Source organism: Leucopleurus acutus (genome assembly GCF_964270905.1).
Source record: "Leucopleurus acutus genome assembly, chromosome: 10".
Taxonomy (NCBI): domain Eukaryota; kingdom Metazoa; phylum Chordata; class Mammalia; order Artiodactyla; family Delphinidae; genus Leucopleurus; species Leucopleurus acutus.
Genome location: NC_139153.1, coordinates 104,012,728 through 104,031,702, shown reverse-complemented (window position 1 = coordinate 104,031,702; position 18,975 = coordinate 104,012,728). Strand labels below are relative to the sequence as shown.

The 18,975-nt window shown below is 44.3% G+C and overlaps 1 protein-coding gene across 2 annotated transcripts in view; it reads right to left on the bottom strand.

The window, feature by feature from the left end:
• The window catches only part of GMDS (GDP-mannose 4,6-dehydratase), a 480,937-nt gene that overhangs the window by 378,946 nt on the left and 83,016 nt on the right, over window positions 1-18,975 (bottom strand). For both annotated transcript variants that reach the window (XM_082847742.1, XM_082847743.1), the window contains exons 3-4: window positions 14,003-14,090; window positions 12,401-12,510 (exon numbers count right to left, since the gene is read on the bottom strand). In XM_082847742.1, the coding sequence (XP_082703868.1) occupies window positions 12,401-12,510; window positions 14,003-14,090 (198 nt within the window). The remainder of the gene's footprint in view (window positions 1-12,400; window positions 12,511-14,002; window positions 14,091-18,975) is intronic.

Genomic DNA, 18,975 nt, shown 5'->3' with positions numbered 1-18,975 from the left:
CATACCTTCAAAGATTAAGCTTTCCCACCTGGGATTTGTCCACAAATTCAGTGTATTACAGCTTCTCACAGTCTTCTTCATTCTCCTACACTCTTGTGTTATCAACAGTGGCTTTCTTTCCTATTTTATGTTTAACTACAGGACACAGGCGGCCACGCTGATAGAAGTCCGTTTACACTGTCACTCATCTCTGTTCTAACTGCCAGGCTGACTTCCGCCGTCTGTAACGCTCTGCTGCCATCTATACGTAGAAAAGGGCACAACGCTCTTCCATCCCCCCCCCCCCACACCCCGAAACTCCCCCTGTTCCAAAAAGAATCCTGTCTCTGATGACAAGGGAAGCTTCAGGAGTAATTTGCTTCCCCACAAAAAAGCTTCCCTGGAAGCTTAGAAGGAATTTCTATTTATTTATCTGTGAAGCAACTTTCCGAAGAGTACTGAAGATGCGTTATTTAACATAAACCAAAACCAACAGTCCATCATTGCTGTTGATAAATTTTAGCGAATATGGCCACTCCTACAGTTATGATTGAAAAAGAAGAGGCAACAAGAAGTTAAAGTTTTAAGTCACTTAAATAATTACAATAAAAATAATTTTGCAAAACCGCAATCTAAATATCTTGCCAAATATGATCAAATGATCACTTTCATAATATTTAATATAAAGTAAATGTAAAGAAACCAGATTAAAAAAAAATCTACTCACATTATGTAAACTACCAAAAACTCAAATACTGTGGTTTGATAATCACCTAGTCTCTGTCAAATGCCCAAATGCTGCCTTTCTAGGGAAGACAGAGAAACGTGTCAGAACCCTAGAGCCCTCAGCCTTCCCTGTGGTGCAGATTACGCTGAACGGTGCGGACAAATGTCAGCGTCAAAAAAGCACACAAACAAGAAAAACACTCCGGGGTGGGCCATACAGGAACCTTAAGCAAAACAAACCAAAACCACAGAAAACCTTTCCTCTTTCCTCTGCTAAAACCGCTGAAGAATAATTAATAATTAATCTACTTGGTAAAGGCAGAGATCGATATTTCCAATCTGGACTAATCAGGTGTGTCAACAGTCCTAGAGAACACTCCTTAAAGGTTTATTTTGTCAACACTACTAATTTCTAAAAGACTTTTTACTGTTAAAATAACTGGCACCAATGAGATGTACGGGGGTGGGAGGGGAAAGGACTCGGGAGAGGCTGTACCCTGACACAGCGAACAAAATGTAGAGTGCACCCTGGGTGTTCCCCTCCACCGACCTGCCATACACAGAAAGTTCAAGACTGCTATCAGTGCAACGCCTGCCACCCAGCAAACACCCTATTTTAATCATCGAAACTATGACTGTATACAAGTTGAGCTCATCATTGAAAATTCAACATTTTCTAAGGAACTGTCAGTCCAAGTGATTCTAATGACAAACTTAACATAGTTTAACAAGCCAAACCAAGCCTTCATGCATATTTATTTATAAATAGAGCAAATTTAAATTCATCATGAATGATTTTTTAATTAACATCCCTAAACAACATATACTTCATGTGAATATTACTAGAAGGCTATCATAATGAAACCTACTAATCTTTGATGCTAGACATTTTTCAAAACTGGAAATCTAAATTAAATAAATCTTCATACAATTTATTATTTGCTGGCACTGGTAAGGTATCCAATTAATGATTTACAGTAGAAATATATAAAAAAAGATATTACACATTAAATTTCTTTGAAATAGAAAAGGTTCCACTTTATCTTACTATATGTACCAACTTCAAGGATCCAACTTTAACAAAGAGAATTCTATAAATTCCATTTGTACTAAAAGGATAAAGTAGAAATCTTGTTTGATACCAAGCTCTATGTGATGTTTTAAAGGAACAGTTAAGTTTAAATTCTTAGTTTTACATACTCTTCTTTTTGGGGGGAGGGGGACAGATCCATTATCTATGGTATTAAACTAGGTATTATTTATGTCTACATCTTAATTTATGCAAATTATGTATTCTAATCTAATTGGGAATCCAAAAACAGTTCTCCATTCATCAATAAAAGTCCAAAACAAAATGTTTCACTCATAGCACCTTCACTGAGTTACTACCGGTTTACTATTTGTGTTTATAGATACGTCTAGAAATTAATGTTAAGATAAACATGTACATTTAGCTATTTGCATTAATTTTGGTTTAATTGTGCAAAGCTAAAATAACACTTTGGATTTTATTTAGTAAACAAGTCACTACTGTAAGTGAATTAAGAGTACCAAACCCAACAAACATACCTTTGTGTGGTCCACTAATTATAAGAAAAATTCCAAACACTATTAGCTGTTATTAAAATCACAATACCACCTAGAGCTAATAAAACAGAACAATCTGTTTGAACAGGAGAGGAGAGCTTTCATAGTGTTCTCTCTCATATAAATTCTTAACGGAGTAGGAAGGACTTTTAAGTGGCTTTAAATTTGAATTCGACTGCTCAAATCTGTAACAGGCTTCCAAGGAGAATCTGAGCGGATGACACACAGGGACCCGCCCGCAGTGTGCCCGTCTGGCTCGACCCTCATGAATAGAAGATAAAGAAGCTCAGTGTCTTCCTAAGAACCACAGGAACCCATCAGCCATATTCACATTGGTGGGGTTCATGCACCACCAGCACAAAAATTAAATCGTAAAGTGAAAAAGGCTTTTTCTGTGTGCTGCAGCTTCACCTTGTAACAAACCAAAGAGGTTTGCAAATGTATTAAATATCACAGGGACTGAGCCGCACAGGTGACGGACAACAGGATCCATCAGAAAGGAATGAAGACTGGAGAAGGAAGGCAGAAAAACACAACTTCACTGGAGCCCAGGGGTGCCCAGGCCACCGCTCTGCTCACCTGACCCTCCACCCCTGTTGAGGAGCTCATCACTTTCCCAGAAACAGACACCCTGCATGTAGTCCACGTGGACGCCAGGCCTACCTGCAAACACACCGCAACCATCCTCGAGTTCTAACAGCCGCACTCACTGCTCTTTACCAAGTAAAGCCCTCCTGCCCGGGAGGTACCTTCACAACTTCCATGTTAACAAGTTGGTAACACACTAGAGTGATTTTATGTTGCTCTAAGCACATATGAGAATTATATACGAATATATAAAAATTAATTTTAGACCTCATAAAATACATAAGGCTGTATCAATTTACACATCTACCAAGCAAAATAAGTTATCTTCAGAGACCCAATATGGAGTTATATTTTGCGTATGCTAAAATGTGGACAAAAATGTATTTGCAGTATTAAAGCAGAAGCATTTATTTTTCAATCTTAGAAAATAGGTTAATTGACAGTAAACTGCTTTGGCAATTTTTTGTTTGTTTGATTTAGCATACTAATAAGAACAAATGACTTTTTCTAGTTATCAAGCTACTGGTTCTTCCGATCCCATAGGAGCAAGTGTCGTTGGTCTCCCGTAGCCTTTAGGGAAACGCACACAGTGGCACAGCGCTCAATATAACAGCCACGCATCGAATTGAACTACCGTGACCGAAAAGGCTGTGGTTATCCCTGAGGAGTCAGTCCTCTGGGTTTCGTTTTAGCATCGCTGACAGGCTACCATCACACCCTGCGGGGCTGGATTTGGGGGCCTTCCAGCTACGCAAACACTGGTCCTCTGGGTTCGTCCTAACCGGGTCCCTCCAGAAAGAAAACACAAAGCTCTTAACTCAGACCTCCTGCACTGTGGTCAGTGGCGGGAGTGACAAGAGAGGTGAGCCTGGGCCCACCAGGGTCCTGTGCTGCCTGTCCCGCTCTGCCCTGGTCTTCTCAGACCAGCCCTCTGACAGGCACAAGGCACTGTCTGACAAGGTCCGTCTGGCCTCCCCCGTCACCAAATGCAGGTTCCGGGCGGCACTCTGTGAAACAGGGGCTGGGCAGGCTCATCGACCTCTTCCACCTCAGAATTCTGTGGCCCATTTAGTAAAAAACAAGGGTCTGAAACATCGTTTTTCTCTTCCTAATATGCCATAACAAGTGAACATTTCAGCGGCAGGAACTACGGACATCTGAATGAGGAAGACATTCTTGCACAGAGTTCCCAGCAGCAGTGTGGCAAAGGGCAGGCCCCCCACGGGCAGCAGCGACGGTGCCCTGCAGCCACTCGCTGCCACCTTGGCCTCACGTCAGCCTCAGCGAGGAGCAGAGAACACCTGGACCAGAGGGCAGAGCAGCCCACGTGCGCCCCTGACCCCCGGCGGCACTGCCGCCCTTGGGCTGGACTGGCCCCCTTCCCAGGGGGGTGACTGCTGCGCACAGGACGGTAGGAGGGCCTTACTGAGGAGCTGACACCTGAGCACAGGCAGGGAGCAGTTAGAGACCAAGACCATGAATATCAAGGACAGAGCAGCACCATGGAAGCAAGGGCAGAGGCCCACAGGGAAGCATGTCTTGGGACCCGCAAGACGAGGTGCCCACCCGTTTCACAGGTGACGAATGGGGCCTGCAGGTGACGCGAGCTGAAGCCAGCAGCGCGGGGCCTGGGCTCTGGGCTGGGCCTGGGTCTGCGTCCTGGGCATCCTGACGTGGGAGGTCCTGCCTGTGCTCCAGTGCCCACAGACACCTCCTTCCCTCTGGCCCCAGGACACAGGCTTCTGCTCTGAAGCTCTTGCACACAGCAGTTTGCACATGTGAGCTGCCGCATAGAGTGCAGGGGGCACGACGGGCTCTGGTGCAACCAGGCGGGAAGGGCTGGGCCTGGCCCAGCCTGAGGCCGCCCTGACAGCCCCTCCCCGACGGCGAGAACGATGCCCCTGGCCCCTCCTCACTGCCCTGCTCTTCTCACACTCCCTGCTGGCTGGCCAGGCTCCGAAATAAATACGTGGGGGAGCAAGGCCCAGGAGAACAGCCCTCCATGCTGTCTGTGGGTCCTGACCCTCCTGCACCTGCACAGCAAAGGCTACACTGGTGCTTCTGTTCTATTCCAGAACTGGGTGAGTCAGGCACGAAGTACACGTCCCCCCAGGCACCTGCCCTGCCCCGTAACGCAGTCATCCCAGTGTACCCCGTCACCCCCTGGTTAGAGCAGCCCCAGGAGGTGTGGGCTTCCTCCCCATAAATAGGAGACAAATGGCGGGGGGGCTAGGAGCAGCCAGGAAAAGGCCACTGGAGAGGGCACTTCTGTCTCAGGAGATTACACTGCACGGTCCCCTCCCCGGGCCCCGTTTCTCCCCCAGCTTCACCCCCTGCACTGGCTTCTCTGACTCCCGGATGCTGAGGCGCTGCCTGGCCACCCCGCCAGCCACTTGGCTCACAATCAGCTCCGCTTCCTGCCCTGCCTCCTGGGCTGGAAGCCCCACCAGGAAGACAATTAGACTCGGCCCCTCTGCTCCCAATGCTCAGATCCGCTAGCCGGTCCCGCACAGCTGGACAAGGAAATCCTGCCCCGCACGCCGCCTGCCCCAGGTGCCTTGTGGGCACGTAGGCCCCCTGGCCGTCGTGAGACAGAATCAAACAAATGACCCACAGAGAGCCGGAAGGGGGCAGTGAAGACAGTTCAGGAGCTGGGGACAGACGGCGCGGGGGCTGCTCAGTTTCAATGACAGAAAGCCAAAGCGAGACTTCATAACCGTCTTGAACACTGAGAAGGGATTTGAAAATCGTTCTCAAAACTAGAAAAAGAGGAGCAAATGACTTTCTGTCTCCACAGAAGACACGAGGAAAAGAAAAAAGCTTAAGGAGAAACTTAGGTGTGTGGGGAAAGTTCTTAAGGTGAGGACTATTTTACACGAGAATTGTTGCCAATGGAGACCATCATTTTCTTCGATGGTCTTTAGAACAAGCTGCCGAATACACGGGTCTGAGTTTTGATCCTGGATCGGCCGGTCGCCCGACGTGTGACTCAGAGCAGCAGGTGGCTTCACTCATAAAATGAGAATCATATTAAATTATTTCTAAGGTTCCTTTTAGCTCTAACATTTCATGATTGCATCATTTTCATTTTTAAAAAATAATCAAGGCAATTCCAACATGACATTGTGAGACCAAAGGGTCATACTGGGCTAGATTTCCTGTAGACAGATCTCGTCCAACAGTATGACTTCAAGAATGAAGTATGATTATCAAAGAAGCTGTGAGGAATGGTGGAAAACTCCAAAGTCATGACAGTAATGAATGCTGAACAGATAAGAAATTTCAGACAGAAATTAATGAAAAATATTATTTACACAGTAAAAATTTTAAAAGAACAATAAAGCAGGCTCCTAAAACATTTCCTCATCAAAATGGGCAGGACTATGTATATTGGATAATTTGTTCCTACTTGGGTGATGTCACCACCACGCTAGGTTTAACTACTTTTAATAACTAGTACATTTCAGTCGTCTCTCACTTTCTCCTACATAAGATCAAATCAGCCTCTCAATGACCTACACTTCATGAGTCATAATTTTTCTGTTTATGATTCAGAAAAATGTCTTCAGTCAGTATTTCCCAGACTGCTGTGGGTTTATTCCAAGAACCAATTTCATCTTCATTGGTTTCCTACAGGAAACCAGACCAACTTCCTATTATTTTATTTTCCTTACTTTTAGCATACCATAGCCCACATCAAATTAACTGGAAGTGAGAGTGATAGAAGGCTCTATTCTGCACAAAGAGAGGCCAACACAAACAATGCCCGGTCTAGAAGTCACGGATTCAAAATGAAATGCAACGTGTGCTAATATTAGAGCTTTCTTTCAAAAGAGCTCCAAACCAAATAAGAAGAAACATATTTTAATTAACTTCTTACAAACATTCCACTGTCAGAAAGAACTTTTGTTTAAAAAGTACTGTCTATGAATACAATAAATGCTACAAAGCTGATTAATACAGAGAAATTAATTATAAGGAACAAAATACGTGTTTTCCATCCTAACCCCCTCACAAGCTGCTGGGAGAACAGGTAGGCAGCTGAAGGCCAACACACAGAGCTGTGGAGGGGTGGGCAGGGGCACAGCTGCGCCCCCCGAGCCAGCCGCAGTCTGCTGTCACCAGCTGTCCTTCCCAGCCAGCCCCTCCCCACACCCACCGTTTCCACCGCTGAGAACCCGTCTGACATCAGGCCGCACAGGAAGAGGGGCATGGGACACGGGCTTCCCAAAGACACTCTGACGGTGGCTTGTACTCACGCTGCTCCTCAAGAGCACTAGGAGTGCCCGGGAAGTACGCGTTCTCACTGACTACACGCTGCTCGGAAAAAGAGTTCTGAATGTGGAGAATTCTGGTATAAACATGTATCAGATTCTTCTTAGATTCTTTCCACTCTCAGCTTTACAAGCTCACATAGTCATTAGCTGGCAAGGAATTTATACCAAATTCAAAAGCTGATGCATTGAAGGAAGAATGCATTTAAGGCGCATATTACACACAGATAAACAAGAAACCAGAAACATTAGCACAGCGGTTCTCAAACTGAAGCCCCCACACCAGGGTCAGCATCTCCTGGACACATCCTGGGAAAGGAAGACCTCACGAATCAGACAGGCTGCTGGGCAAGGCAGGACTTTCCTAGGAAAGAATCCACTCAATTTACAACCCTCCATAACCCTTGACTTCTACGCCCCTCACCTTCCGGATAATTCCTCCACCGCATCGCTAAAGTGCTCTCCCTAAAAGCCCCAAACCACCCCCACCCTAACCACAAAGGCCACGACGCCCGCCTGCTCGTCACTCCTGCGCACACCTCTGAAGCCCTAGCGCGGCAGACACCACCTCCTGCCTGAACCGCCTGGTCTCTAGGCTCCCTCACACAATTCCCCCTCCTGCCTCTTTGACCCCACCTCCCTGTCCCCCATGACGCCCCTCGCAAACGCTCCCAGGCCCCAAGGCTCCAGCTTCATCCACTCCTCTGTTTTCATCTGCTGCCTTGGCTTCGGCCTCTCAAGAACTCCCAGGACTGAACTCCAAATCTCTCTCAAACCTCACAGCATACCTTCAATTGCCTTTGACCTGCATTACCTGAATGTCCTTCAAGTACCGCTGGTAGGACGAGTCCAGGAGGGAGCCTCTCACACACACCCCCAACTCAGCAGTCCCTCCTCGGACACCTGCTTCTAGCACCGGGACCATCAGTCATCTGGCCCCAGTGCCCTGGAGCAGCGCTTCCCTTCCCCCCCAGCCCCGTATCTTGTCGGCAGAGGGTCAGCCCTACAGGCCTCCTGTTCCATCCTCCTCATGCCCACTTCGACTGCCACCACCTTCACCCAACAACTTCTTACTCTTCTGAAGCCCCACCTGTAGACTCACCTCTGAATCTATTTGTCTCCTGTTCAAAAACAAGATCAGGATGCCCACCCTCACCACTTTCACTCAACATAAGTCCCATAAGCCACAGCAATCAAAGAAGAAAAAGAAATAAAAGGAATCCGAATTGGAAATGAACAAGTAGAACAATGACTGTCTGCAAATGTCATGATGCTACACCTAGAAAATCCTAAAGATGCTACCAGAAAACTACCAGAGCTTGTCAATGAATTCAGTGAAGTTGCTGGATACAAAATTACTACACAGAAATCTATTGCATTTCTGTACACGAACAATGAAAGATCAGAAAGAGAAATTAAGGAAACAATCCCATTCACCATCACACCAAAAAAATACCTAGGAATGAACCCACCTAAGGAGGCAAAAGACCTGCACTCTGAAAACTACAAGACACTGATGAAAGAAACCGAAGACGACACAAACAGATGGAGAGATACACCATGTTCTTGGATTGGAAGAATCAATATTGTCAAAATGGCTATACTACCCAAGGCAATCTACACACTCAATGCAATCCCTATCAAATTACCGATGGCATTTTTCAAAGAACTGAAAAAAATTTTTTTTAATTTGTATGGAAACACAAAAGACCCCGAATAGCCACAGCAATCTTGAGAAACAAGAACAGAGCTGGAAGAATCTCATTGAGCAAAAGATGCTAAACATCACTAAATATTAGAGATGCAAACACCCGTCAGAATGGCCATCATCAAAAAGTCTGCAAATAATAAACGCTGGAGAGGGTGTGGAGAAAAAGGAACCCTCCTACACTGTCATGGGAATGTAAACTGGTGCAGCCACTATGCAGAACAGTATGGAGGTTCCTTAAAAAACTAAAAAGAGGGTTATCACATGATCCAGCAATCCCACTCCTGGACATATATCTGGAAAAGACAAAAACTCTAATTTGAAAAGATACATGCAACCCCGATGTTCGCTGCAGCACTATTTGCAATAGTCAAGACATGGAATCAACCCAAGTGTCCATCGACAGATAAATGGATAACGAAGATGTGGTACATACATATAATGGAATATCACTTAGCCATAAAGAGAGAAATAACGCCATCTGCCTAAGTGTCCATCGACAGATAAATGGATAACGAAGATGTGGTACATATATACAATGGAATATCACTTAGCCATAAAAGAGAGAAATAACGCCATCTGCAGCAACATGGATGGTCCTAGAGATTACCCTATTAAGTGAAGATGGCCAAAGACAAATATCATATGATATCACTTATACGTGGAATCTAAAAAAATGATACAAATAAACTTATTTACAAAAAAATAGACTCACAGACACAGAAACCAAATTTATGGCAACAAAAGGGGATAGCAGGGCGGCAGGGGGAAAGATAAATTAGGAGTTAGGGATTAACATACACACACTACTATATATAAAATAGACAAACAGGAAGAAACTGCTGTATAGCACGGGGAACCATATGTCTTACAGTCACCTATAATGGAAAAGAATCTGAAAAAGAATATATATACAATTGAATCACTTTGCTATACACCTGAAACTAACACAACATTGTAAATTAACTACTTCACTTAAAAAAATGGCTAATTAAAAAAGAAACACGTAGAGACTGCCCAAACACAGCCCACCTCCCATTTCTCCCACCAGACTTCTTGCTTAGGACCTAGGCAAGACCTAGGCAACCTAGGACGCTCATCATGTTGCAAACACATCCCAAGTCTTCTCTCTTCTGACTCTCAGCCTTGTATTGTCACCTCAATTCCAACTACCCGTTCCCACTGACGACGTCTGTAAGCTTCCACCCCAAACCTACTCCCTGACACCATGCACGATCTTGTGGGAGTGAAGTTCTCTCACCCCATCTCTAAAAACCCAAAGACATCAGCGCCAGCCTCTGTCACCCGTGGGAAAGGAGTCCCTCCACGACAGAGGTGGGTTTCACGCATCCCTGGGTCCTCCACTCCACCGTGCACGCAAATATCGTTGAAGGGATAAACTATCTTATGAGCCAAAATTCATCTTCGATTAAGCACCATTTCTGCCAATTAACAGGCCTTTAGGCAAAGCTGGCAAAACACAATAAAACCAGGTAAACTTCACATACAGAGCCACTCAGAAGGAATCGGCCCAAACTCCTGTGCTTTCTGTACTCACCACCCTAGGGTAATAACCAGACACAGTCAGCACCACTTCATGTACGGAAAGCATATCAGACTTTTTGAACCACAGAACGATTTGGAAAAAGGAGAAGACTGACTCACTTAATACTAACACGACAGGGCAAGGCCTTCTATACATAAATCTTTATAAAACTTCCTGCATCTTCCCACTATGCCGGTGTAGGACTTCTAGAGGCGATAAACTGTCTCCCGTCACAAAGGAAATGTCTTAATCTAAAGGAAACTGAGTAACAGAGCACTCATTCCAAAGCATTCTATTTTGCCTGGAGATACCAAGAAGCAGCTAGATAAATTAAAACGTGGAAGATGACTAACTGCCTCAGCCCAGGATAAAGTCTCCACGCCTGGAGTGACAGTTACTGCTTCTCTACGTGAAAGGGGGGACGGCTGCTCAAGGCACGGCACGCAGGAAATACCCTTTCAGACGGAAAATACATCTAGAATCACTTCGAAAAATAGCCCTATTTTTCTAACCTAAAGCCCCTGACACCTTCCACAGCCCAAAGCTTAAGCCTGGATACAGAACAGAATCTTCGGAGATTAAGAAAGGAAAAAATTACCTTCCAAGACAGCAGAGACAGATGAGAAGTATCATTATTGGCTGATCTGTCGCCATCCTCCAAAGTTACCATCTTAGAGAAAAATGTACTGTGAGGGTTTACGCTCAAATTTTAAATTTGGTATCAACTACAAGACTGAGCTTTCCACTTGCTTCTCTTACTATGTTCTACCTTTGGTTTCGTTTGATCTAGTTTATAATTTCTCCCTTAAACTAGCAGAGATATAAAACAGGCATATCGCTTCCATTCCACCCAAAGTTGGAGATGTGGAGAAATAGCCAATCACCTCAAATACTTTCTGCAGTAAGAGTGCTGAATTCACTCATTAAACAGCAAAAAATGCTGCTAGATTTTCTGTTCCTTGTTTTTTGGTGGCAGGGGGCAGGTGCTGTTTTAACTTAGAGTCATTTGCTTTTATTTCTATGCTCCACTAACTATCCTGATTGAGTAAGTATCTAAATAGAACTCATATCATCCCTGGCTTCAGTTCACTCACTAAGTTAGCACTATAATACAGCAACAAAAACTTGAATTGGGCTTCCCTGGTGGCGCAGTGGTTAAGAGTCCGCCTGCCGATGCAGGGGACACGGGTTCGTGCCCCGGTCCGGGAGGATCCCACATGCCGCGGAGCGGCTGGGCCCGTGAGCCGTGGCCGCTGAGCCTGCGCGTCCGGAGCCTGGGCTCCGCAACGGGAGGGGCCACAGCAGTGAGAGGCCCGCGTGCCGCAAAAAAAAAAAAAAAAAACTTGAATTAAGCAGATTGCCAGAACCCTGGGGATTGGCTTCTCAGGTTTACTGCGATTTGTTCTAGAAAGAAAAACCAAGGAGAGGTAGATGGACCCCCAGAGAATCTGTCTGAATAAAGGGAGAGAAATCAACATGAGCTGGGTCACACTGAGGCAAGAGGCTAAGAAGAGTCTTTCTTCCAATAACTTTTACTGCTCACAAGAAAACGTTAATTCCATTAATTTTGACACGTTGGCACGCAAAAATACTATTTTCTCATCATTACCAAAAGTTAATACTAAAATAGAAGTTTCATTGACTTAATTTTCCAACATTTGAACAAAACACTTCATTCACAATGTGAGTTGAAATGGCAGAAAATACATCCAAGTGAGGTTCGTGACTGTAAGATCAACCCCAAATAAATAAATACTTTTACTCTAATGTCGGCAGTAAGATTTTACTACATTGTTCAATAACAGAAAATACACTTTTAAAAAAAGTATTAGCATTTCTATAAGGACTCATTAATACCCAAACTAATACCAAGAATCAAACTCGAGGACCAGGATTAGTGGCTGCCATACTGTGTGAAGAAGCAACGGACAAGGGTAAAATACAGAACTCAGGAACACAGCCAGAGGAACCACGATAAGGAAAACGGCTCACCTTGACGTGGCTCTGGGCCCCGAGGTTGTAGATCTCGGTCGGCTTCACTTCATTGATGATCTTCACGAGGCAGGTACTGTCGGTGAGGTCACCATAGTGCAGTTTCATGTCTTTAGGATTGAAACACATACCATTAGATAGAAGGAAACAACGTAGGCCCAATTTTTTAACACAGCAACACTGAAATGTATATCCTGAAAGTCTGAAAACCAGATTGGTTCTGGAGTAGCAGTCTGTAACTGTCATCTGTAAAGAAACTAAATAGTAGAAAGAGATTCCCATTTGATGCTATGTCTATAAAGGATTTGTAAAAACTCAGATGAGCTTTTTAAAAAAACATAGTATCATGACAGATGTTACACAATCAGCGTATCTTACGGCGCCCCGGTGGCTGTAAGACATGTCACATGAGATTCAGACAAAGAAAATCTGGAAATAATGCCTATTCCCTCGAACGAAACATGTTAACACGTTGACAGTAGTGAAGACAGCTCTACTCAGATACTTTTATGTAGCGATTTTTTAGTCCTTCGTCAACATTAGTCCTTAAACCATCCATGACGTGCCTGACGTATACATAACTGATTAAAGGACAGCCAGCTTGTTCTGACCCCAGATCTAAGCAGATCCTCACGCTGACTTCACTAGTGTAAGAAGGTGACACAGGCAGATGGGCATCCTGCTAACTGGATACTTTCATTAATTTTACATAATACTGACCTACATCTAGGTCCAATGGCAGTACCATTCTACACTTTGCACAAAACGATGATAATTTTCACGGAGGATTCACTGACTGACCTAAATATTAAGGTGGAAAGTGTACTAGTAGGTCGCCTTCCTGATGACATCACTACCTGTACGACTAGCCCAAACCTTCCAATGTTCAGGGCCCTGAGGTGAATACAAGCCACCTGGATCATCCCTGCTGGCGGGAAACACCCTGTGTCCTCGTCCCAGCTCTGTCTCTCGTGTGTTATGGAAGCTTGATAAAGTCACACCCTCTCTCTGCTTCCATCTGTAAAATGGTCTCATTCACAACCTCAGGAACTGCTGTCAAGGTCAAATGAGAAAACACGGCACCTGTGTGACATACTCCCTGCAACTGTGTTAACAAAAATAACAAACGACTGCAAATACTGACAACCGCCTGTAAAGCAACTTAAATATATTCTTGACTGCCATCTGCTTCTGGGCCTGTCTTCACCAATTATTTCTAAAATTAAATAAATGTACAAAGACTGCTTGACTTGATTAAATGAGACCAAACGTGAAGAGCAGAGGAGGGCTCTGAGTGTGGAGCTGATCTGACTCGAGGGCACAGGGACACCTGGAGACGGGTGATCAAAGGCTTGTCTGCTCTGGCCTCTCGAGCAGCCTCACCTGATGGTACCCTCGTGACGGCCTAACCGCGGTGACACCATGGCCCAGGGCAGCAGGCAGTGAAGGGTTTTCAAAGCGTGCTGATGGCATTCAATGCAGGTAACTCATGGGTAAATAACTGCAATCTGATGGGCTTTGAGAAAAATGACATTTGAAAATACCTTATCATAATATAGGAAGTTACACAGAAAGAGAGTTTAGAGAAAGAAAATGACTTACTTCCTTCAATATGAGCCTGGGGGTTCTTATACAGATGTTCAATTCGACCAGTATTGAATGAACTGGATCGCCGTACAATTCCATGGACCTGCATTTTTATCGTGTGGAAGGATAAGAATAAGTTATAAATATGCAGTGAGGATTCGTAAGCAACGTTATTCTGCTAATGTTTAGCTTCGTGAAAAATCATATAACTGTCATTTAAAGACCTTATTTTAAATAAGCAGGAGTTCTGCGGCTCACTCTCCCCCCACCCCGCCCCCGCCCACTGGCAGCTCCCTCCATCCCTCTCCAGTGTTTCTACTGCCAATCCCGACGAAAGTAATTAGATAATGACGTGACTTCACAGTGAGTGCTTAGTTGTAGATACTCAAATGTCTCCTTTTCCAAACACACACACACTTACGGTCCTACTGCTGACAAAAATATCTCTTCAATTTGAAACCGAAGACAGACCAGGCGAGGCCGTATCGGTCACACAGCCTGGACCACTCTTCAACCCAGAGCACGAGGAGAGGGCTCTGATGCCTCCAGCCCTGCCCAGGCGCCCTCCGAGCTTTGCATCTGGCACCGATTCTTTAAATAAATACGTATCTGGGTCCACAAGAGAATCAGGGAGCCGTTGCTTTTATGCAGCTGTGTGGAAAAGCTAAGAAAGCTAAATAGCATAGGTTAGGGCCAAGACTTACGTCCTATGAGATTTAAGGCACGAAGGAAACTCAAATGAAGGGAGGATTTTTTTTTTAATTTTTATCTTTGACTTAACCATGACAAGTGTGAGGGAAAAAAGTCATTGGAACCAGAACACATACCTGCCCGATGCTGAAGAAAAGACTATTTGTGTCTGATACATTAGAGACATTGTTCAGGACCTGGTCTCACTCCCTTCTTTGTGCTGCCAGTGCTAATACCAGCTTATGTCACCGGCTGCCCACGTCCCCATGCTGCTGGTGGCAGTTTTAGTCCTTCTCTCATTTTAGAAGCGTTCCTTCTAAGGCTGGGTAGTTTCATTTGCAGCTGAATACACCTCCATATTTTAACTCAATCGTTTTCTGTCTATTTCGAACAAAAACTAATCCTTGGCATGACTCAAATATTCCAAGTGCAGGGGAGAAATTATAAGCACATAAGACTTTCTTTCAAATAGAAAGAAATGTCATCGTCACTTTACATGGCATACATGAGAAACTGACTTCCGCAAAGGATACAACACACCCACAATTAATAATTCTGTTGGTTAGATACTTTAGCCAAAGAGCTAAAACCACATTATTTTCCGAAAGAACTAAACCGAAGAAAATTCTGTAAACATGAAAATATTTTAAGACAGGAACATCACAAACTTGGTTGACATTTCGGGAGGCAAACAGTAAAATCTGGGAAACATTAAATTGCAATTTGGGTTTACGTATCCATCACGTGATTTAAAAGTAGAGAGAATAATACTTACATTAAGCTTAGAATTAATTCAACTTCATGGTCTCCAGTTTTTCAAGTTGTTAATTATAAAGTTCAACTACTCTGTAAACTTAATAAACTTTGTTTAATAAAAACCAAGTTCACATATACACCTATACATATCAAAACTGGTGTTTACCACCAAAGTTATTTCTGAAATACAGAGATCTCAGATGTAAGCTGAGCTTGATTTCATTGGATAGAGAGGAATTCGTATGTTCTAAAAACAGATAATTTAGCTTTGACAATGAAAAAAATAATCATATGATTGAGTCTATTTTTTTCTCTTGATTGCTGGCTTCTGGGTAAGTCACATATCCCAACAGCCCAGAACAAAGAGAAATGCTATATACATATACATTTTATATCAACATAAAGGACTGATAAAAATATTCAATGACATTGATGGATGCAGTATGAAAATCAGACGATTACCCAAAGTCACAGCAAATAAATAACATAGGACTTTACTGTCACACTTATAACCAAACACATTAAGCACTAGTTTTGGGTCTTTTTTTTAATACAAAAAAAAAAAAAAAAAAAAAGCTGTGTTTTAATTTCCCCTCACTCCCAACTTTTGGTATGTGTATACAGGGAAAGAAAGACCTGCCAAATGCTTAATCCATGACAGCAAGTATTATTCTAAGAACTAATGAAAGCTGAGTCTGTCTACTTCTGACACAGGTGAAATACAAACTTTAAGACAAGCCAAAATGTGTGCAAACTGGATGATCTAGTAAAGAATGTGAGATTAGCGGCTTTTTCTTTACAGAAGGGAGGTAGGCAGGATTTTTTGTTTGTTTTTATAAGGATTGTTGGAGAAAAAGAAACGAGTTAGGAAACCAAAGTGAAAAGATAAATGAGCTAAATTTGATTCCCGATAAAATTAATTAAAATCGTTATTAAATTATAGCAGTTCAAAAACAAAATTTCTGAAAAACTAAGGTGTTAAACAGAAGTGAGCATTATTGACAAAAAAATTTCAAGTTCCATTTAACTAAGTGATGAAAAGGAAAATTTCAAGTTCTCACGATGTCAGAACAAAGTTGGTTTGACTTCAAAACCCAGAGTCAGATTAGGCAGTATAAATGCACAGAAATGCTGACTGATGGATTGATTGATTACAGTCAAGAAAACAGAAAATTATTACCACTGGATTTTAAATTCTTCAGTGTCTAGATTTCTTTTGGAGGCAAGGATGCCTCCCAGGGATGTTTAATGCAACCTGCTTCTGTAAAGTCTAGATGACGTCGGTCACATCAGCACACACATGGCAGTGACCGTGCACAGACACTGTTCTCTGCGGACATTAAATCACTGAACCTTCACAACCACCTTCGTATCGTGACTCCCATCCTACAGGTGAGGACGCTACCTGAGACCACGCCACCAGCACGTGGTTCTGTTAAAGGTGGACGTAACCCATCGTGCCAACACTCAGTATGGTTTCAGAGCGAAAGCCACAAAAAGCTTTGACGTTTCTGCACCCAGGCTTCTATCAATAGGATTACCAACAACTCAGAAAAAAGGATCCACAGATCAAGAACGGAATCACAGGAACTCCAGTTCTAACAAACAGTCTCCCAGGGATGACTGCACAGTCCGTACACCCCATTTCTTTTCTGCTCTCCTGAGGCCCCCTGGTTACAGTTCCTCTCCTGGAAGGGAAACCCACGATTTACCTATTCTCTAATTTTACATTCTGATTTGCTGTGTTGTCATTGTTACCAAGTTAATTAATATAGATTTCTCACATATTCCCAGATACATTCTAGCTTTTAAAGGGTTTGACTTTGTCTTTCATTTTTCTGGTTTCTCTTTGTATTTTGCACAAAATAAGTACAAAAGTATATTGTTGGCTTATCTGCTAACAGTGATGCTAGGAAGGCACCTGAAACCAGAGGCACCTTCACAGGAAGCTTCACTCCTGTGGTTTTCCTCTTTCCCTGGCGACGGGAAGGAGCACGCGCAGAGCCGGGACCCGGGCAACGTCACACGCCCGCCCTTTCCTGATGCCAAGTAACAGACTGGACCGAGGGCCTCCTACAAAATCTGTGTCCCTCGGCCGGTCAGCACCAAGCACTGTGCCACCCGCCTGTCCTGTAAGACTAAGCTCCACAGGCCCACAGAGCTCCTCTGGACTGCTGTCCACGTGCGTCTCACCTGACCTTGGTGGCGACCTTGGGGACACGTGCACTCATCATCTAAGTCTCCGAGAGGCCGCGGAGCCAGCAAGTGGCGGGAAAGGATAAGGACGCAGTCCAGCAACCAGCTCAGGGGCTGCCTCGCCACCGCGAGCTGGATGGCCTCGCTCACCTCCCTGCTCTGAGCGACCTGACACGGTACAAAGGAGAATTACCCTCTGCATTTCAACAATGTGTAGAATTAAATCCATAAATCCATAAAGATGGTTTTCTATAAACGCTGAGAATTCTTGGCTCTCCTCATCATGAGAGGATACCTACAGACATTCTATAAATGATGAACACATGTTAGATCCATTCTCTTTATCTTTATGCCCCCCCCCCCCGTGTTTAATCTGGAGCAAAATTCAAGAAACCAGCAGCATTAAAAACTTTAAACCTTGAAAGGGTCTCCCTTCTCAGTGAGGAGTGGACCTGGGATGAAGCAATCCATCGTTTTTACGTTACATTGTTCATTCAGTACATGATCAGACGGGACCTCCCTGACGGTCCAGTGGTTAAGGCTCCGTGCTCCCCATGCAGGGGGCAAGGGTCCGATCCCTGGTCAGGGAGCTAAGATCCCGCATGTCGCATGGCACGGCCAAAAAATGAAGTAGTCCTATGCCTTGACGTGGAATGACATTCATAATATATCGTGAATTGAAAAAAAAAAAAAAAAAAAAGAACATGATCAGATGCACGGATTTCAGAGGACACATTAGGTGACCCGGCCCCGCAGCTTCAGAAATCTAAGGTGTGTGGTCAGACGAGGTATTTAAGCATAACTAGTTAATCTATAACATATGAGACTCCCTTTCAAGGCATACACAAACATCTCCCTCTGCTTCAAGGTGAGCCAGGCTTTTCGTACCTTTACTTCGCTGCTTTGACTAACTGCACTACGCCACCTCCACGCACAGGCGTGTGTTCACCTTTGCTGCCCCATCGTCACTCCCCAACCAACCTGGCTCTGCTCCTCAACCTGCTTCCCTCCAGCTGACTGTCCACGGGGTCCACGCCCCCCCCACCCCACCCCGTGCTCATCACAAAGGCTGACCTCACCCCTGCCGGCCAGGGAAGCCTGCCCCTTTCTTATGCAGGAAGATCTCAGCCTCAGGGTCAAGCCTGCCCTCAGAATCTGCAGCTCTTCCTCCTAGTGTTCATTTGTTCCCAGCGACACTTCGCTACCCCAAAGTGTGTTGTTTCCAGTTATTTCTGGTCCACAAAGACTAGATCCAAAATAATATGAGAGCTCAGGGAACCAAGGTACCCCAAATTAAGATACCTTAAGAAATGCTGTTCAGCTTCACCTTGGCATTAAAAGAGCTC